Source organism: Oncorhynchus mykiss, chromosome 28 (assembly GCF_013265735.2).
Source record: "Oncorhynchus mykiss isolate Arlee chromosome 28, USDA_OmykA_1.1, whole genome shotgun sequence".
Taxonomy (NCBI): Eukaryota; Metazoa; Chordata; class Actinopteri; order Salmoniformes; family Salmonidae; genus Oncorhynchus; species Oncorhynchus mykiss.
Window position 1 is genome coordinate 34,365,453 of NC_048592.1, and position 18,381 is coordinate 34,383,833.

The 18,381-nt window shown below is 43.4% G+C and overlaps 1 protein-coding gene across 3 annotated transcripts in view; it reads left to right on the forward strand.

Moving 5' to 3' along the window:
- The window catches only part of LOC110508236 (fibroblast growth factor 12), a 56,900-nt gene that overhangs the window by 12,861 nt on the left and 25,658 nt on the right, over positions 1–18,381 (forward strand). The window contains exons 1-3 of one of the 3 annotated variants that reach the window (XM_036966247.1): positions 5,410–6,578; positions 8,426–8,473; positions 14,000–14,110. In XM_036966247.1, coding sequence (XP_036822142.1) covers positions 6,380–6,578; positions 8,426–8,473; positions 14,000–14,110 — 358 coding nt within the window. In that variant the 5' untranslated portion in view covers positions 5,410–6,379. Of the gene's footprint in view, positions 1–5,409; positions 6,579–8,425; positions 8,474–13,999; positions 14,111–18,381 lie in introns of those variants that run through there. The other 2 variants (XM_036966249.1, XM_036966250.1) reach the window with 2 other exon arrangements.

The following is an 18,381-nucleotide window of genomic DNA, read 5'->3' on the forward strand; positions in this document are numbered from 1 at the left end:
CCTGAACTGTATGCCTTCTTTCCTGAAGGCCCTAAAACTGACATTCCATCATGCTGCATATGAGAGGGGTGTAACTATGTTTATTAAATGGGGGAGAGGGGTGTAACTATGTTTATTAAATGGGGGAGAGGGGTGTAACTATGTTTATTAAATAGAGGAGAGGGGTGTAACTCTGTTTATTAAATGGGGGAGAGGGGTGTAACTATGTTTATTAAATAGAGGAGAGGGGTGTAACTATGTTTATTAAATGGGGGAGAGGGGTGTAACTATGTTTATTACATAGAGGAGAGGGGTGTAACTATGTTTATTAAATGGGGGAGAGGGGTGTAACTATGTTTATTAAATGGGGGAGAGAGGTGTAACTATGTTTATTAAATGGGGGAGAGGGGTGTAACTATGTTTATTAAATGGGGGAGAGGGGTGTAACTATGTTTATTACATAGAGGAGAGGGGTGTAACTATGTTTATTAAATGGAGGAGAGGGGTGTAACTATGTTTATTAAATGGGGGAGAGGGGTGTAACTATGTTTATTACATAGAGGAGAGGGGTGTAACTATGTTTATTAAATAGAGGAGAGGGGTGTAACTATGTTTATTAAATGGGGGAGAGGGGTGTAACTATGTTTATTAAATGGGGGAGAGGGGTGTAACTATGTTTATTACATAGAGGAGAGGGGTGTAACTATGTTTATTAAATGGAGGAGAGGGGTGTAACTATGTTTATTAAATGGGGGAGAGAGGTGTAACTATGTTTATTAAATGGGGGAGAGGGGTGTAACTATGTTTATTAAATGGGGAGAGGGGTGTAACTATGTTTATTAAATAGAGGAGAGGGGTGTAACTATGTTTATTAAATGGGGGAGAGGGGTGTAACTATGTTTATTAAATAGAGGAGAGGGGTGTAACTATGTTTATTAAATAGAGGAGAGGGGTGTAACTATGTTTATTACATAGAGGAGAGGGGTGTAACTATGTTTATTAAATGGAGGAGAGGGGTGTAACTATGTTTATTAAATGGGGGAGAGGGGTGTAACTATGTTTATTAAATAGAGGAGAGGGGTGTAACTATGTTTATTAAATAGAGGAGAGGGGTGTAACTATGTTTATTAAATGGGGGAGAGGGGTGTAACTATGTTTATTAAATAGAGGAGAGGGGTGTAACTCTGTTTATTAAATAGAGGAGAGGGGTGTAACTATGTTTATTAAATGGGGGAGAGGGGTGTAACTATGTTTATTAAATGGAGGAGAGGGGTGTAACTATGTTTATTAAATGGGGGAGAGGGGTGTAACTATGTTTATTAAATGGGGGAGAGGGGTGTAACTATGTTTATTAAATAGAGGAGAGGGGTGTAACTATGTTTATTAAATAGAGGAGAGGGGTGTAACTATGTTTATTAAATGGGGGAGAGGGGTGTAACTATGTTTATTAAATGGAGGAGAGGGGTGTAACTATGTTTATTAAATGGGGGAGAGGGGTGTAACTATGTTTATTAAATGGGGAGAGGGGTGTAACTATGTTTATTAAATAGAGGAGAGGGGTGTAACTATGTTTATTAAATGGGGGAGAGGGGTGTAACTATGTTTATTAAATAGAGGAGAGGGGTGTAACTATGTTTATTAAATAGAGGAGAGGGGTGTAACTATGTTTATTAAATAGAGGAGAGGGGTGTAACTATGTTTATTAAATAGAGGAGAGGGGTGTAACTATGTTTATTAAATAGAGGAGAGGGGTGTAACTATGTTTATTAAATGGGGGAGAGGGGTGTAACTATGTTTATTAAATAGAGGAGAGGGGTGTAACTATGTTTATTAAATAGAGGAGAGGGGTGTAACTATGTTTATTAAATAGAGGAGAGGGGTGTAACTATGTTTATTAAATGGGGGAGAGGGGTGTAACTATGTTTATTAAATGGGGGAGAGGGGTGTAACTATGTTTATTAAATAGAGGAGAGGGGTGTAACTATGTTTATTAAATGGGGGAGAGGGGTGTAACTATGTTTATTAAATAGAGGAGAGGGGTGTAACTATGTTTATTAAATAGTGACAATACTCTATGAAAGTGACTAGGAACTAGCCTTGTAGTTTTTGAACTTGTGTAAGATTTTTGAAACGATCTTCAATGGGCAAAAACGTCTTCAGCCAAATACTTCATTAAAGACATCTGTCAGAAGTAAATTAAACCACAAACACACATGTCATTTTATATACACTGAGTGGACAAAACATTAGGAACGCCTGCTCTTTCCATGACCTAGACTGACCAGGTGAAAGCTGTGATCCCTTATTGATGTCACTAGTTAAATCCACTTCAATCAGTATAGATGAAGGGGAGGAGACGGGTTAAAATATGATTTTTAATCCTTGAGACAATAGAGACATGAATTTTGTATATGTGCTTTTCAGAGGGTGAATGGGCAAGACAAAGTATTTAGGTGGCTTTGAACAGGGAATGGTAGTAGGTGCCAGGCACACTAGTTTGAGTGTGTCACGAACTGGGTTTTTCGCACTCAACAGTTTTCCATGTGTATCAAGAATGGTCTACCACCCAAAGGACATCCAGCCAACTTGACACAGCTTTGAGAAGCATTGGAGTCAACATGGGCCAGCATCCCTGTGGAACGCTTTCGACACCTTGTAGAATCCAAGCCCCAACAAATTGAGTCTGTTCTGAGGTTTAAAAGGGCTGCAACTCAATATTATGAAGGTGTTCCTAATGTTTTGTACACTCAGTGTATATCTTAAATGACCATGTTTTCACAAATTTCATGATATAATCGTCAAGACCTTTCAAAAGATTAGGGGACATGGCCAGGAAGTAAAATGGAATTAACTGCCTTAAAGTTACTGGACCCCAGGAAGAGTAGCTGTTGCCTTGGCAGTAGCTAATGAGGATCCTTAATAAACACAAATACACTTCTTACGATATCATGAAAATGTTCACTATCACACCTCCCTTTGTGTCACATGGTTACTTTTCCAGTACAGTAACCTTGTTTTATACGCAAGATAAAAGTGTAAACAAATGCTGAATGCTCTACGGACAAAAAAAATCTAGATAGAGATTACAATTAGTTCTTGATGCGTTTGACAAAGACGCAATGCTAAGGTTTGTCCACAAGATGGCGCTAGATACAAGACAATATGCAGAACTCTTGGAACGGTGTGGCCTGCTGTGGCAGTGCACACCCGGGTTGACAGCCTCACAACTGGTGAACAAGATCACTTTGGCCGCGCTGTCGTAAATATTCCAATATCTCCACAACAGACTCAACGCTGACTAAGTGTTGTTGAGGCTAAAATGACATAACTAAATAAAGGAGCATTTGTAATTTGTACAGTGACAAGTACACCGAAATTATTTACTGACATATTTACATGAGACCTATACTGACTGATATGTTATGATATGTTGCTACTATTGTCTATAATATGACAATTATTATAGAAAAACATAAAACCTTATTTGTAGAGAGAGAGAGAGAGAGAGATGGAGTAGCTTCCTGTATCATTGATTCATTTTCGGAGAAGTCGTCAAACCCAGACGAAGTTTATCCCTGAATGGTTCATGCCGATTCTCCGTGGCAGGGAGCCAAGAGGTTTTCCATGTATGGCTCACGTCATTCTCCCACCCTTTTATTGAGCCACTTTCGTGTGTGCCCTCCTATATGAGGACACACACGACATCGAACACAGAGCCAGAAAGATCACTCACACACACATGCACGCACACCACCTTTCACCAGTTAATGCAACAGAGGTCAGGAATTGGCACTTTCCTTGAGAGAGCCTGCCAGAACACTTTTTTAAAATTAGCAGACTTGATATAACACTTGTTATGAAGTCATCAGACATGATATAACACTTGTTATGAAGTCATCAGACTTGATATAACACTTGTTATGAAGTCATCAGACTTGATATAACACTTGGTATAAAGTCATCAGACATGATATAACACTTGTTATGAAGTCATCAGACATGATATAACACTTGTCATAAAGTCATCAGACATGATATAACACTTGTTATAAAGTCATCAGACATGATATAACACTTGTTATGAAGTCATCAGACATGATATAACACTTGTCATAAAGTCATCAGACATGATATAACACTTGTTATAAAGTCATCAGACATGATATAACACTTGTTATGAAGTCATCAGACATGATATAACACTTGTTATAAAGTCATCAGACATGATATAACACTTGTCATAAAGTCATCAGACAAGACATAACACTTGTTATGAAGTCATCAGACATGATATAACACTTGTCATAAAGTCATCAGACATGATATAACACTTGTTATGAAGTCATCAGACATGATATAACACTTGTTATAAAGTCATCAGACTTGATATAACACTTGTTATAAAGTCATCAGACTTGATATAACACTTGTTATAAAGTCATGACACCATTGCAATGTAATGATACTGTAATAATGCCTGGAACAGAAAATATAACTTTCACCCACCTTCACTTAAATTCACTTAACAAAAGGCTAAGCTTGAGAGCTAGCATATTTATTTCATTTCATTTGCGATTTTCATGAATAGTTAACGTTGCGTTATGGTAATGAGCTTGAGTCTGTATTCACGATCCCGGATCCGGGATGGGGAGATCAGAAAGGTTAAAGTCACAGTTCATCAGAGGTCCGTGTGTGTTCAAATCAATTCAAATCAAATTTATTTATATAGCCCTTCGTACATCAGCTGATATCTCAAAGTGCTGTACAGAAACCCAGCCTAAAACCCCAAACAGCAAGCAATGCGGGTGTAGAAGCACGGTGTGTTCTGTTTGGTCTGTCTGTTGTGTTGTCTCTGCCTTGTCAATATGTGTTTATTTTCAACCATGATCTGCGCTGTGCACACAAGGATTCGTCTAGGGGTTAATTAACACATTTTGCATATAACCTTTCGCCATCAGGTGTCATTGACACTTCAAGCTAATGTAAAAGGCGCCTAAATAGATAGTTATTTACTTATATTTATATATATATATATATATATATATATTAGCAACATAAAACTGCTGTATAAGAAAGGAATTCATAAACCACTGGAATTAGAATGGTACAATGGGGATAGATAGTAGCGGTCCAAATTGGCTGTCTAGCCCTTTCCGACTGACCTCGGTACCGCATATAATCACTGCTACATTTCAAATTGAAGAAAGACTTAAGCCCCATTGTCCCAATAATGAATGCGGTACCGAGGTCCGTCGGAAATGCGTTTGGATTTGAACGCGCGCGGGGACGAACACAGCACACCGTTATTTTGGAGATGCGCACTCACTCTGTCGCTCTCTCTCTCTCTCCCCCCCCCCCCCCCCTCTCCCCCCCCCCCTCTCTCTCTCTCTTTGTTTTTGTTCTCTTATACACGCACCATGCACGTACTCTCTCTCGCACTCTCACACACTCTCTCTGTCTCGTTCCTCTCCCTCCTGCCTCTCTCTCAATTCTTTCTCTCTTTTTCCCCGGATAATTCTTCATCCAAACCTCAATCACGTATGATTGCGTAGAGAGAGAACCGTGAGCCCATTCACTCATGCCTGTAGGCGAGAGGAGAGCACCCGCATACCCTCCATACGGAAGGAAATAATCCATTACTCCAATCGTGTTGTCTGCAAGGAAACCGGCTTTTTGGAAGATTTTTATAGTCTAAATACGAACAATAATAACGAAACGCATATGTTTTTCTCTCATTGTAAAGCCAAATCACCATGTTGCTGCTGCATTCTCACAGATCATTATCTTTCCCCGACCGTGCTCGGAGGGTCTGCTGATAGAAGGGCTGGTACAGATGGCACAGATGCCGGTAGTCCCGGAGAGTGAGTGGGGCAGCCAAATGGACCGCCGCCTACCCTTTGTCCCCTCTCGATTCGGTTTTGACTTCGGTTTAATACATTGACAAGTTATGAGACGTTGCATTCACCCAGCTGTTGATGAAAATAGTTTACAGTGAAGTTTAAGGTGTCTCGAATGCATTATGGTGCTGGATATTTTGACACTCACGGACTTTCCGTGCAAATGAGGATTATACCGAGGGGACAGTCGTGCTTGTCAGACCTGGAATACCTGAGACTCAATTTTGCGCACGCACGCTCCGATACACACAAACTTATTTACCACAGTTACATTTTTTTTTTAATTGCCTAGATTATGCGTAAATTGGTGGCATTTATACTTTTCCTGCAATTAATTTGTGTATTTTCTAAGGGGTCAGAATGACATTTTGCTAAATCCGCGTGGATCGTTTTTTACATTTTTTTTTTTTAAATGTAACGGTTCTTTTTGCTCCAAACTATCACACAACCACTCGATCTCTGTCCAACGACTCTTGGTTCTGTTCGACTCGCCCGCGAGGGAGATGGCCGCTATCGCCAGCTCCTTGATCCGTCAGAAACGCCAGGCGAGGGAGTCAAACAGCGACCGAGTCTCCACTACAAAACGCCGTCCTAGCCCCAGCAAAGATCCTCGTTCCATATGCGAGCGCCATTTCTTGGGGGTCTTCAGCAAAGTCCGTTTCTGCAGCGGAAAGAAAAGACCAGCCGCTCGGCGGCGACCAGGTCAGTGCTGTAGTTTTGTGTGAAACGGTTTCCCCGCCCCTCGACCGAGCTGAGCTAATGCATTACTGCAGTCAGATGCCTTATCTTAATGAAGGCTGGAGGTAGATTTACCCGCGGTGCCTGAGAATGCAATGCGAAAAATCCACCTGTTCCATAGCTCACGTGTTGTCTGTCGAGAACCACTGCACAGTTTACCCATATCCTACCGTATCAGCCTCAATGTAAAAGTATGTACATGTTGTGACGTTACCGATATTAATGTTATATTACCGTGATCATAATGATCGATTATTTTAGCACCATTATTGCTATTCTATCCTATAGGCTGTGCATTTCTATTAGAAGGCAGGGCAGATATTGGCTATAACCTACACATATTCACATATATTTAAGCTTGCTAATTAACATTCATTTTTTTTATATCTCCCCTGCCATGTTGAAATGAATGCTTCCTTAAATAATTCAATAATTCATGGAGATTGAGACTGAGTGGAGATAAGTTGCACCGCAGTGCACAGAGGCAGTTTCAAGAGTAAATGTTTAATGGTAAATGTTTAATGGTAAATGTTTAATGCAGGGGGGAGGTTTACTGCAGTGTAGGGAGGTAGCTATAGTGATTAAGACGCTACCAGCCATATTGATGGACACAGACTCTGGGGCTACTACGCTAAGCTATCATTCTTCCCCTTCTCCTGGTGCACAGATAAAGAGGAACTGGCCAATCACTCCCCTCCTTATCCAGCCAAAGGCTGTCATGTGATGAACGGGAGGTGCACTGTCACCACAGACAGACAGATAGACAGACCCAAACCACAGACAGACAGATAGACAGACCCAAACCACAGACAGACAGATAGACAGACAGATAGACAGACCCAAACCACAGACAGACAGATAGACAGACCCAAACCACAGACAGACAGATATACATACCAGAATCACAGACAGACAGATAGACATACCAGAATCACCGACAGAGATACAGACAGACATGCAGAATGACCAGATCCACCAACAGGCAGAACAAAACAGACAGACAGACAGACAGACAGACAGACAGACAGACAGACAGACAGACAGACAGACAGAGAACAAAACCACAGACAGACAGGCAGAATGACCAGATCCACAGACAGACAGACAGACAGACAGACAGACAGACAGACAGACAACAAAACCACAGACAGTCAGATAGAACAGAATCACAGACAGATATACAGACAGACATGCAGAATGACCAGATCCACAAACAGACAGAACAAAACCACAGACAGACAGACAGACAGACAGACAGACAGACAGACAGACAGACAACAAAACCACAGACAGTCAGATAGAACAGAATCACAGACAGATATACAGACAGACATGCAGAATGACCAGATCCATAAACAGACAGAACAAAACCACAGACAGACAGACAGACAGACAGACAGACAGACAGACAGACAACAAAACCACAGACAGTCAGATAGAACAGAATCACAGACAGATATACAGACAGACATGCAGAATGACCAGATCCACAAACAGACAGAACAAAACCACAGACAGACAGACAGACAGACAGACAGACAGACAGACAGACAGACAACAAAACCCCAGACAGTCAGATAGAACAGAATCACAGACAGATATACAGACAGACATGCAGAATGACCAGATCCACAAACAGACAGAACAAAACCACAGACAGACAGATAGATAGACAAACACACAGACAGACAGACAGATAGACGTTATATTATCATACTGCTGTAATGGTTAGAACATTTTGACAAGCAGCCTTTGCTGGAGAAATTTGTCTGTTAAAAGAATGTTGTTTTTCCTTCTATCTCCCTCATAAGATGCATCCTCCAAACCTCCACAGGTGTCCCGTAAGGGCGGCAGGCTAGGTCAGTAGCTCAGCCTCCATCCGTGTGTGCTGTGTTTTTTTCCGTCTCCACCCCCCGCATCATCTCGCGCCCATGTTGATACCCCTTTTGCTAGGAAGGGAGGGTGGGGGAGGTGAGAGGCTGGGGTGGGAGGAGAGGACAAGGGGAAGGTGGGGCTGGGTGGGTGGTGGGAGGGTGGGGCTTGGTGGTGGTAGTGGGTGGGGGTGGATGGTAGTGGGTGGTAGTGGGTGGTGAGGGTTGGGGTGGTTGAGGGTTGGGAGGGGGTTGTAGTGGGTGATGAGGGGTGGGGTGGGTGTGGGTGGAGGGTTGGATGGTGGGTGGGGTGGGTGGAGGATTGAAGGGTGGGTGGTTGAGGGTTGGGAAGGAGTGGAAGTGGTTGAGGGTTGGGAGGGGGTGGAAGTGGTTGAGGGTTGGGAGGGGGTGGAAGTGGGTGGTAAGTGGGTGGGGATGGTTGAGGGTTGGGAGGGGGTGGAAGTGGGTTGGGGTGGTTGAGGGTTGGGAGGGGGTTGTAGTGGGTGGTGAGGGGTGGGGGTGGTTGAGGGTTGGGAGGGGGTGGTAGTGGGTGGGGGTGGTTGAGGGTTGGGAGGGGGTTGTAGTGGGTGGTGAGGGGTGGGGGTGGTAGTGGCTTGCAGCACCTGTCTGATGCCAGTGACTCCTCTGATAATTGTTTTGACACTACTTTCAATTTGGATTTCTCCTTTTTCTATTTTTCCTGATTTCGTATTTTGTGTGATTTAAGCTCTCTTGCAGTAGTCTCTTCTTCTTTGGTTACTCTCTCCCTCTTCTCCTTCGCTTTTTATGTCTCCGTCTTTCAGTTTGTCTGTCTGATCAGTTTTCACTCTGTCTCTTCCCTCTGCTCCTCCAGTGTGTGTTTAACGTGTGTTTAACATGTGGCGTATTGTTGTGTGACTGGGTGGAGGTCTGTTTATCCATGTGTATTGATGAGCTGTGTTTCTCCCTGTCTAAAGTGTCGACTATAGAGATTGAGGTGATCATTCATCATTTCATGGTCATAACGCCATTTGTCAACATGCCCAACTGTCCCTGTTTATGTCTGTACATTGTCACACTAAAGGTTGTGTAATTTTGAATACACACAGGCACGTCTTCCTATGGAAGGCATATCCCGAGCACAGACACAGGCAATTTGTTCTGTCCACACGTCTCCCTTAAACTCATACTTAAACACGCCCTCTCCCTCTATTTCTGTCTCCTCACACACATACCTGCATACTTAATTTGCACGCAAACGCATCCACCCAGACACACAGCAACGGAGGTTGGTGGCACCTTAATTGGGGAGGACGGGCTCGTGGTAATGGCTGGAGCGGAACTGGTGGAATGGAATCAAACACATGGTTTCTATGTATTTGATGCCATTCTATTCCCTTCGTTACAGACATTATTACGAGCCGTCCTCCTCTCGGCAGCCTCCACTGATATCATATCCACTGCCACACACAACACAACACAACACAACACAAGCATGTCCATTGTGTTTCCCGCCCCTCTAAATGGAGCAGATTTGTTCTGCTGTCAGTGATCACTAAGCCCATGTTCAAGCCTTTATTCATAGTAGTGCAGTTATCACATGTGATTTAGTGAGGTCCCACCCTGCTACCCCCCACACCATTCCTTCCTTCCCACACCTCCCTCCCCCTCCACCCCACACCACACTCCCTCTTCCCCCACACCACTCTCCCCCTCCAACCCACACCACACCACTCTCCCTCTTCCCCCACACCACTCTCCCCCTCCACTCCACACCTCTCTCCCCCTCCCCCTACACCACTCTCCCTGCCCCCATCCTCCACACCACTCTCCCTCTTCCCCCACACCACTCTCCCCCTCCACCCCACACCTCTCTCCCCCTACACCACTCTCCCTCTACACCCCACACCTCTCTCCCCCTCCCCCTACACCACTCTCCCTGTCCCCATCCTCCACACCACTCTCCCTCTACACCACGCTCGCCCTGCCCCCTATGCCCCACACCACGCTCCCCCTCCTTATCCCCACACCACTCTCCACCTACCCCCCACACCACACCACTCTCTCTGCCCTACCCCCCACACCACTCTACCTGCCATACCCCCCACACCACTCTCCACCTACGCCCCAAACCACGCTCCCCCTGCCCCCTATTCCCCACACCACTCTCCACCTACACACCACACCACTCTCCCTGCCCTACCCCCCACACCACTCTAGCTGCCCTACCCCCCACACCACTCTCCCTGCCCTACCTCCTCCCTAGACTCCACACCACTCTCCCTGCCCTACCTCCTCCCTAGACTCCACACCACTCTCCCTGCCCTACCTCCTCCCTAGACTCCACACCACTCTCCCTGCCCTACCTCCTCCCTAGACTCCACACCACTCTACCTGCCCTACCCCCCACACCACTCTACCTGCCCTACCCCCCCACACCACTCTCCCTGCCCTACCTCCTCCCTAGACTCCACACCACTCTCCCTGCCCTACCTCCTCCCTAGACTCCACACCACTCTACCTGCCCTACCCCCCACACCACTCTACCTACCCTACCCCCCACACCACTCTACCTGCCCTACCCCCCACACCACTCTCCCTGCCCTACCTCCTCCCTAGACTCCACACCACTCTCCCTGCCCTACCTCCTCCCTAGACTCCACACCACTCTCCCTGCCCTACCTCCTCCCTAGACTCCACACCACTCTCCCTGCCCTACCTCCTCCCTAGACTCCACACCACTCTCCCTACTCTTGATGGATTATGGCGGGCCTGTCTCAGAGATTGACGGCTCTGCCGCCGGTGAGTTGTGGATTGACGGACAGAATGAAGTACGGTTGATCTGACATTAACCTCCACTGATGTGAGGTCAGCTTGCAAGCCAACCCTGGGCTCAACAAAAGTACGGATCAAATGGCACATATCTGCTCCAGGACCAGCCCTGGAGTCCACTGGGGATTCCACTGTGGACACTGGCGATGATTCTGATTCTGTTCTGAGGTCAGATGCTACTCCATCAGCCCTCTTTGAACCTGTCCACATGTTCACACTTCACCTCTAGAGAGATCTGGACTCGAATCAATACGGGGTTTGTTTAATTTAAAGGCCAAGAAAATTCAATTGAATAATGAACTTGTATCCAAGGACAATTTAGTTTGTTTATCTCAAACAAAGTACAGGATTATTATTTTCAGATTGTGACTTTCCGTTCGGTCTCAGTTTGATGAAGGTTATTTTGAACTACCACAGAGGAGAAAATAACAGCCTGGTTGTAAGATGATGGAGCCAGTGAATTATACAGTTGGATCACAACTGCCTTAGCTTCAAATTGAACCTAAGCAAATGCATGACTTCATAAGCAGCATCACTACCACAATATAGAGGTACTCCTTTCGAGCCTCTACTGCTCAATCCAAATCTAACACATTTGCTTTCATAAATCCCAAATAATGAAGGACCAAAAAATACCAAATGTAAGATATCTTACTCAGAATGTTTTATTTTCACTGCTAAGTGTCCCTGTTGATAAGCTCTATAGAAGCTAAACTATCCACACACAATCAAAATAACTAAACATTAACCATCACAGAGAGTTCAACCTGGTCTCAGAGAATATCGTACTATTCTGTAGGCAAAAAGGAGACACTCCATATAGTATGATATGTTACGTTTTTGTTATGGTAAGTATTCATTTGTGGATGTCTATCACCCATTTTGTATGATATGTTACGATTTACAATTCCTATTCTATGTTACCAATTTGCAAAACGTACAATCTGTTACGAATTTGCAAAATGTAAAATAAGTTCTGAATTTACAAAACATACATTATGTTACGAATTTGAAAAATTCTATGAATTCTAGCCAGGTGGCTAACGTTAGCTAACTGCTAACGTTAGCTAGGCTAGGGGTTAGGGTCAAGTTGAGGAGTTAGGTTAAAGGCTTAAGGTCAGGGTTAGCTAAAAGGGTTACGGTTAGGGGAAGGGTTAGCTGACATGCTAAGTAGTTACAAAGTTGCTAAAAAGTAGTAAGTAGTTGAAAAGTAGTTGATATGTTGATATGATGACATTTGAACTCGCAACCTTTGGGTTGCTAGACGATCACATTATACACCCGACCAACCATCCTATCTTATGTAACCATACCAAACGTAACATATCATACTAATTTAAGTGTCCCAGATTTACATTTACTATGTTATGTCTAGTCTATGACACCAGGCTGGAGAATTTGCAGATGACTGTTTCTCCTAACATGATCTTCTAGCACCCCCACCCTTTCTCAACGATAAACATACTTTTTCACACGTTTTTTTTCTTGCAGTCGGCGAAAGACTCCCATAGCCTCGGGCTAAACCTCATGATCCACCTGCTCCGTCACAAGCCCAGCACCAAATGTCACAAGCACCACAAAGTTGGACGGCAACTCAAGTTTCAAGTTTAACATTTTAATGTCACGTGGACAAGTACAGTGAAATGCCTTTCGTTCAAGATCTAAACCCAACAATGCAGGAATCAATCAGAATGTAATACTAAAAATAACAAGGTAGAACAAAACCACATGAGATATAAAAAATAAGTAAGCATACTATATACAGGGTCAGTTCCAGTACCATGTTGACAATGTGCAGGGATACTGGAGTGATAGAGGTAGGGGTAAGGGGTAAGGGGTAAGGGGTAAGGGGTAAGGGGTAAGGTGACTAGGCATCAGAATATAATACTCAACGTTAAATAAAATTACCATAGCCTTTGATTGGGCATCAGATGTAGAGTTGAAAGCCCTTAACGGCACAATAAACATTGTAGATATTTTGTTAGTTAAACCCACATTATGAAGTACTGGTTGACCGAAATCTCCAGGCCCATCTAGAAGCAAGCAGTTAGTTAGGGCTGAGTACTAACTTGTGATTTTTTTGTTTTTATCTCATTGACGTCAGTGCATGATTTACTCAAAAGTTCAAGTTTAAGTGCATAAAAAGTTAGGATTCGTCTCTTGGTGAACAGTGTGAATCCACAAGTCACTCTCCTGATAAAAATAGTAAAGATGTAGCCAAGATCAGGCAAATGGCAAACACCAAAACCCCAAACGTAGGTCAGCTGCCATAATATATTAATACCAGATTACACCATCACCTTCAAGGACCACCTGTCAACATCACCAGTGTACAAGAGGGCAGTAGATACTGTATCTCTAATGGTTACAGGTGCGTCAGGATTCAAGGATCAGTTTGCCACGTAGAGGTTAGGAGATACCTTAGCTAGCAAGTTGGCAATGTTCAACAAGATAACAGTTTTCATAAAAATGCATAGGTTACTATCGTGTTACAAGACTACCTATGGATTCCTTTGAATTTTCTTGTACCAGACCAAGTCTATTCTGACCCCTGACCCTGACACCAACCTGGTAACCCATCCTCAACATGTCTTTTACTAGTTTGTCAATGTGAACAGCAGTGGCAAGGTGTCAGGCAGTAGGGGTGTGGTCTGACGTGCCCCTGGGGGGTGGGGCGTGGTGGGGGTCTGTCCTTTGTTTCAGAGCCGCAGCTGAAGGGCATCGTGACACGACTGTTCAGCCAGCAGGGCTTCTACCTGCAGATGCAGCCGGACGGCTCTATCGATGGCAGCAAGGACGAGAACAGCGACTACAGTGAGTAATTGGTTCGGCACTACGACTCCCAGCATGCCCCATGGTTACCAAGAGTTTCTGGCCTCATTCCAATTCCTTAAAAGTGTGTCCTTCCTTCCTTTGTTTCTTGATGTAATCATTGGTTAGACGTGATTCGACAGGTAAATGCAAAGGCTCCACCACATGGCTTTCACCTGTCCAGTCTTTTCTGATCAGTGAATGCTTCAAGGAAGGGTGGAAGGACTTATAAATACTCTGAACTGGGATACTCACCCTACCCCATTTAACATCCCTTCATTTATGGTATTGCATCATATGAGGGGAGGGCCATCCTCCGTGAATTTGAGGAAAATAAAAAATTGTGAAACATTTAGATACAACTATAGTAAATATATTCACGTCACCAAATAATTGATTATAACACACTGTTTTGCAATTAAGGTCTACAGTAGCCTCAACAGCACTCTTTAGGTTAGCACCATGGTGTAGCCGGAGGACAGCTAGTTTCCGTCTTCCTCTGGCTACATTGACTTCAATACAAAACCCTAGGAGGCTCGTGGTTCTCACCCCATTCCATAGACTTACACAGTAATTATGACAACTTCAGGAGGGTGTCTTCCAACCTATCAGAGCTCTTGCAGCATGAACTGACGACATGTTGTCCACCCAATCAAAGGACCAGAGAATGAATCGAGTACTGAAAGCATAAGCTACAGCTAGCTAGCACAGTGCATAAAATGTGGTGAGTAGTTGACTCAAAGAGAGTGAGACAGTAGTTGAACAGTTTTGAACACATGTATTTCTTCAAAAATTAAGGGGAAGTAAGAGAGAGAGAGAGAGAGAGTTAGCTATATTTCATTGTATTTTCTTTTCACGTACTTAGCTAGCGGATGCAACTAGCTAGTTTGGCCTACTCAAACACCCGGCTCAAACAAAGAGGGATGCTATGTTAGCTAGCTGGCTATGGCTATCCAACACTGGAACTCTTCCACGTCGAGGTAAGCTTTTGGTTTTATAAATGTATTTCCACTGTGGCTCTCCGGTGTAACTGCAAAACCTTTTACTTGCCCTAGAAGAGCTGGTTAGGCTGTTTTCATGTTATCTAGAGCGTAGGTGACAGCTGCTGGCAACAATTTAATTGCGTTTTTTTGCCGATGTTTAACGACACCGGCCATATTCAACGGGTGTTGAGCGTTCGTAAATTCATCAGTAATTCTGCACTCTAGCACACTCAGTCGAGAGTGCTCTGAAATCGGAGTAGATAGCCAGAGTGAATTTACGAAAGCATCCTATGACGTTAGCTAATTTGGTGACAACAATGGAGGCTGTGTGTAGCGGTTATGATATGAAGGTTTGGCTTTGGAAAGTTTTTTTTTCCGCCTGGTTACAGACAGCTGGTGTGTTGTGCACAAGCAAAGGGAAAAGGTGAAAGGAGGAGCGTGCATCAATCAAATTTATTTATATAGCCCTTCGTACATCAGCTGATATCTCAAAGTGCTGTACAGAAACCCAGCCTAAAACCACAAACAGCAAGCAATGCAGGTGTAGAAGCACAGTGGCTAGGAAAAACTCCCTAGAAAGGCCAAAACCTAGGAAGAAACCTAGAGAGGAACCAGGCTATGAGGGGTGGCCAGTCCTCTTCTGGCTGTGCCGGGTGGAGATTATAACAGAACATGGCCAAGATGTTCAAATGTTCATAAATGACCAGCATGGTCGAATAATAATAAGGCAGAACAGTTGAAACTGGAGCAGCAGCACGGTCAGGTGGACTGGGGACAGCAAGGAGTCATCATGTCAGGTAGTCCTGGGGCATTTATCAATGTGAGAAGGAATTATACAACAGGCAAAGTGATCGTGCTGTTTGTATTTGGCTGTTATTAAAGTAAACTGTTTGTGTTTGTGATCAACGGTGTATTCAGTCTGCGATTCTGTTGAAAATACGTTTCTTAAACACGGAAGCAAACTGAGCGAAACAGGGATAAACATACCTGAATTTGTCCAATAGAAACTCACATTTGCAACTGTTGGACTAATGATTACACCCTAGATCAGCTAGATGCAGGCTAGAGTGTGCAAGGCAGTGTTGAATCTGTCTGCCACCTTAATTATTCACACGTTGTACAGCTTTTATTCTTCGGCCAGGTTGTAGAAACCACATGATCATTGGGTAGAGGAAAAATGTGATGCATAATGCAGTAAACTACACTTATCGATTGTCACTGGTGTAGAGAGGAGTAGGCAGGAGGCAGTCGCAGGTTTAGAACTACTCAATTGATTTATGCACCATAGATCAAAGCGGGACGATGACTCAAACGCTGGCTGTGCTCAAAACATATCTTCATAAACAGAAAGGCACAAAGTGCAAAATATAAAGTATTCAGAAAATAGTAGAAGTGATTCCTGTCAGGAGAAGAAGTAACATTTACAATGACCGACAAATGACAAATGACAGAGGGAGTATATATACAGTGATAGAGTGGGGATTGGAACCATGATGACGAGACAAGTCCGGGGTTGATGACTGAAGGGCGTTTGTCAGCAGTAGGTTCGGCAGCAGCTAGGAGGCCAGCGACACAGAACACCTGAGCTGGACTGGAGGGAGAGCCAAAGCAAAGGCTGGTGTGACATCGATGTTACATTGAGCTGAGTAAATGGAATATGAATGACATTCATCCAATAGGCTGTAATAGAAATAAGGCCATGCTCATGAAAAAAAAGAATCGCCCTCCATCATCTTAAACAGCACCGACACTCACTGGTTTACAGTGAAACAAAATGTGTGTGAAATTTTGTTCTAGTTTAGTGCCAACATCTACTGCCAAGATCTATACCTCAAACAATGAATTGGTTTGAACTTTTAAACAATGTCTTGGAGATGAGTCAATTCACACATATTATTTTGTGCCTGTGAGACAGTGTTAGGCTAAAAACCTCCAAACTTGTAATAAATCAGATCATAGTGATCTGAAGACTGCTTTTCTTAATCAGTGGTAATATCAGTGTAATAATGACAACTACACATCCTAGTGATCTGAAGACTGCTTTTCTTAATCAGTGGTAATATCAGTGTAATAATGACAACTACACATCCTAGTGATCTGAAGACTGCTTTTCTTAATCAGTGGTAATATCAGTGTAATAATGACAACTACACATCCTAGTGATCTGAAGACTGCTTTTCTTAATCAGTGGTAATATCAGTGTAATAATGACAACTACACATCCTAGGGGTCAATTCCATAGTAACTTTTATTGAGAAAAATAACTATTTTGCATTCAAATTTGCATGTCCAACTGAGAACACTGAAATATACAGTTGAAGTCAGGAGTTTACATACACCTTAGCCAAATACATTTAAACTCAGTTTTTCACAATTCCTGACATTTAATCCTAGTAAAAATGCCCTGTTTTAGGTCAGTTAAGATCACCAGTTTATTTTAAGAATGTGAAATGTCAGAATAATAGTAGAGAGAATGATTTATTTCAGCTGTTATTTCTTTCAGAACATTCACCGTGGGTCAGAAGTTTACATGTACTCAATTAGTATTTTGGTAGCATTGCCTTTAAATTGTTTAACTTGGGTCAAACGTTTTGGGTAGCCTTCCACAAGCTTCCCACAATAAGTTGGGTGAATTTTGGCCCAGAGTCAGGTTTGTAGGCCTCCTTGCTCGCACACGCTTTTTCAGTTCTGACCACACATTTTCTATAGGATTGAGGTCATGGCTTTGTGATTTCCATTCCAACACCTTGACTTTGTTGTTTTGCCACAACTTTGGATGTATGCTTTGGGTCATTGTTCATTTGGAAGACCCATTTGCGACCAAGCTTTAACTTCCTGACCGATGTCTTGAGATGTTACTTTAATATATCCACATAATTCTCCTCCCTAATGATGCCATCTATTTTGAGAAGTGCACCAGTCCCTCCTGCAGCAAAGCACCCCCACAACATGATGCTGCCACCCACATGCTTCACGGTTGGGATGGTGTTCTTCGGCTTGCAAGCCTCCCCCTTTTTCCTCCAAACATAACAATGGTAACAGTTCTATTTTTCAGTTCTATGGCCAAACAGTTCTATATGTGTTTCATCAGACCAGAGGACATTTCTCAAAAAACTACGATCTTTGTCCCCATGTGCAGTTACAAACCGTAGTATGGCTTTTTTATGGCGGTTTTTGAGCAGTGGCTTCTTCCTTGCTGAGCGGCCTTTCAGGTTATGTCAATATGGGACTTGTTTTACTGTGGCTATAGATACTTTTGTACCTGTTTCCTCCAGCATCTTTACAAGGTCC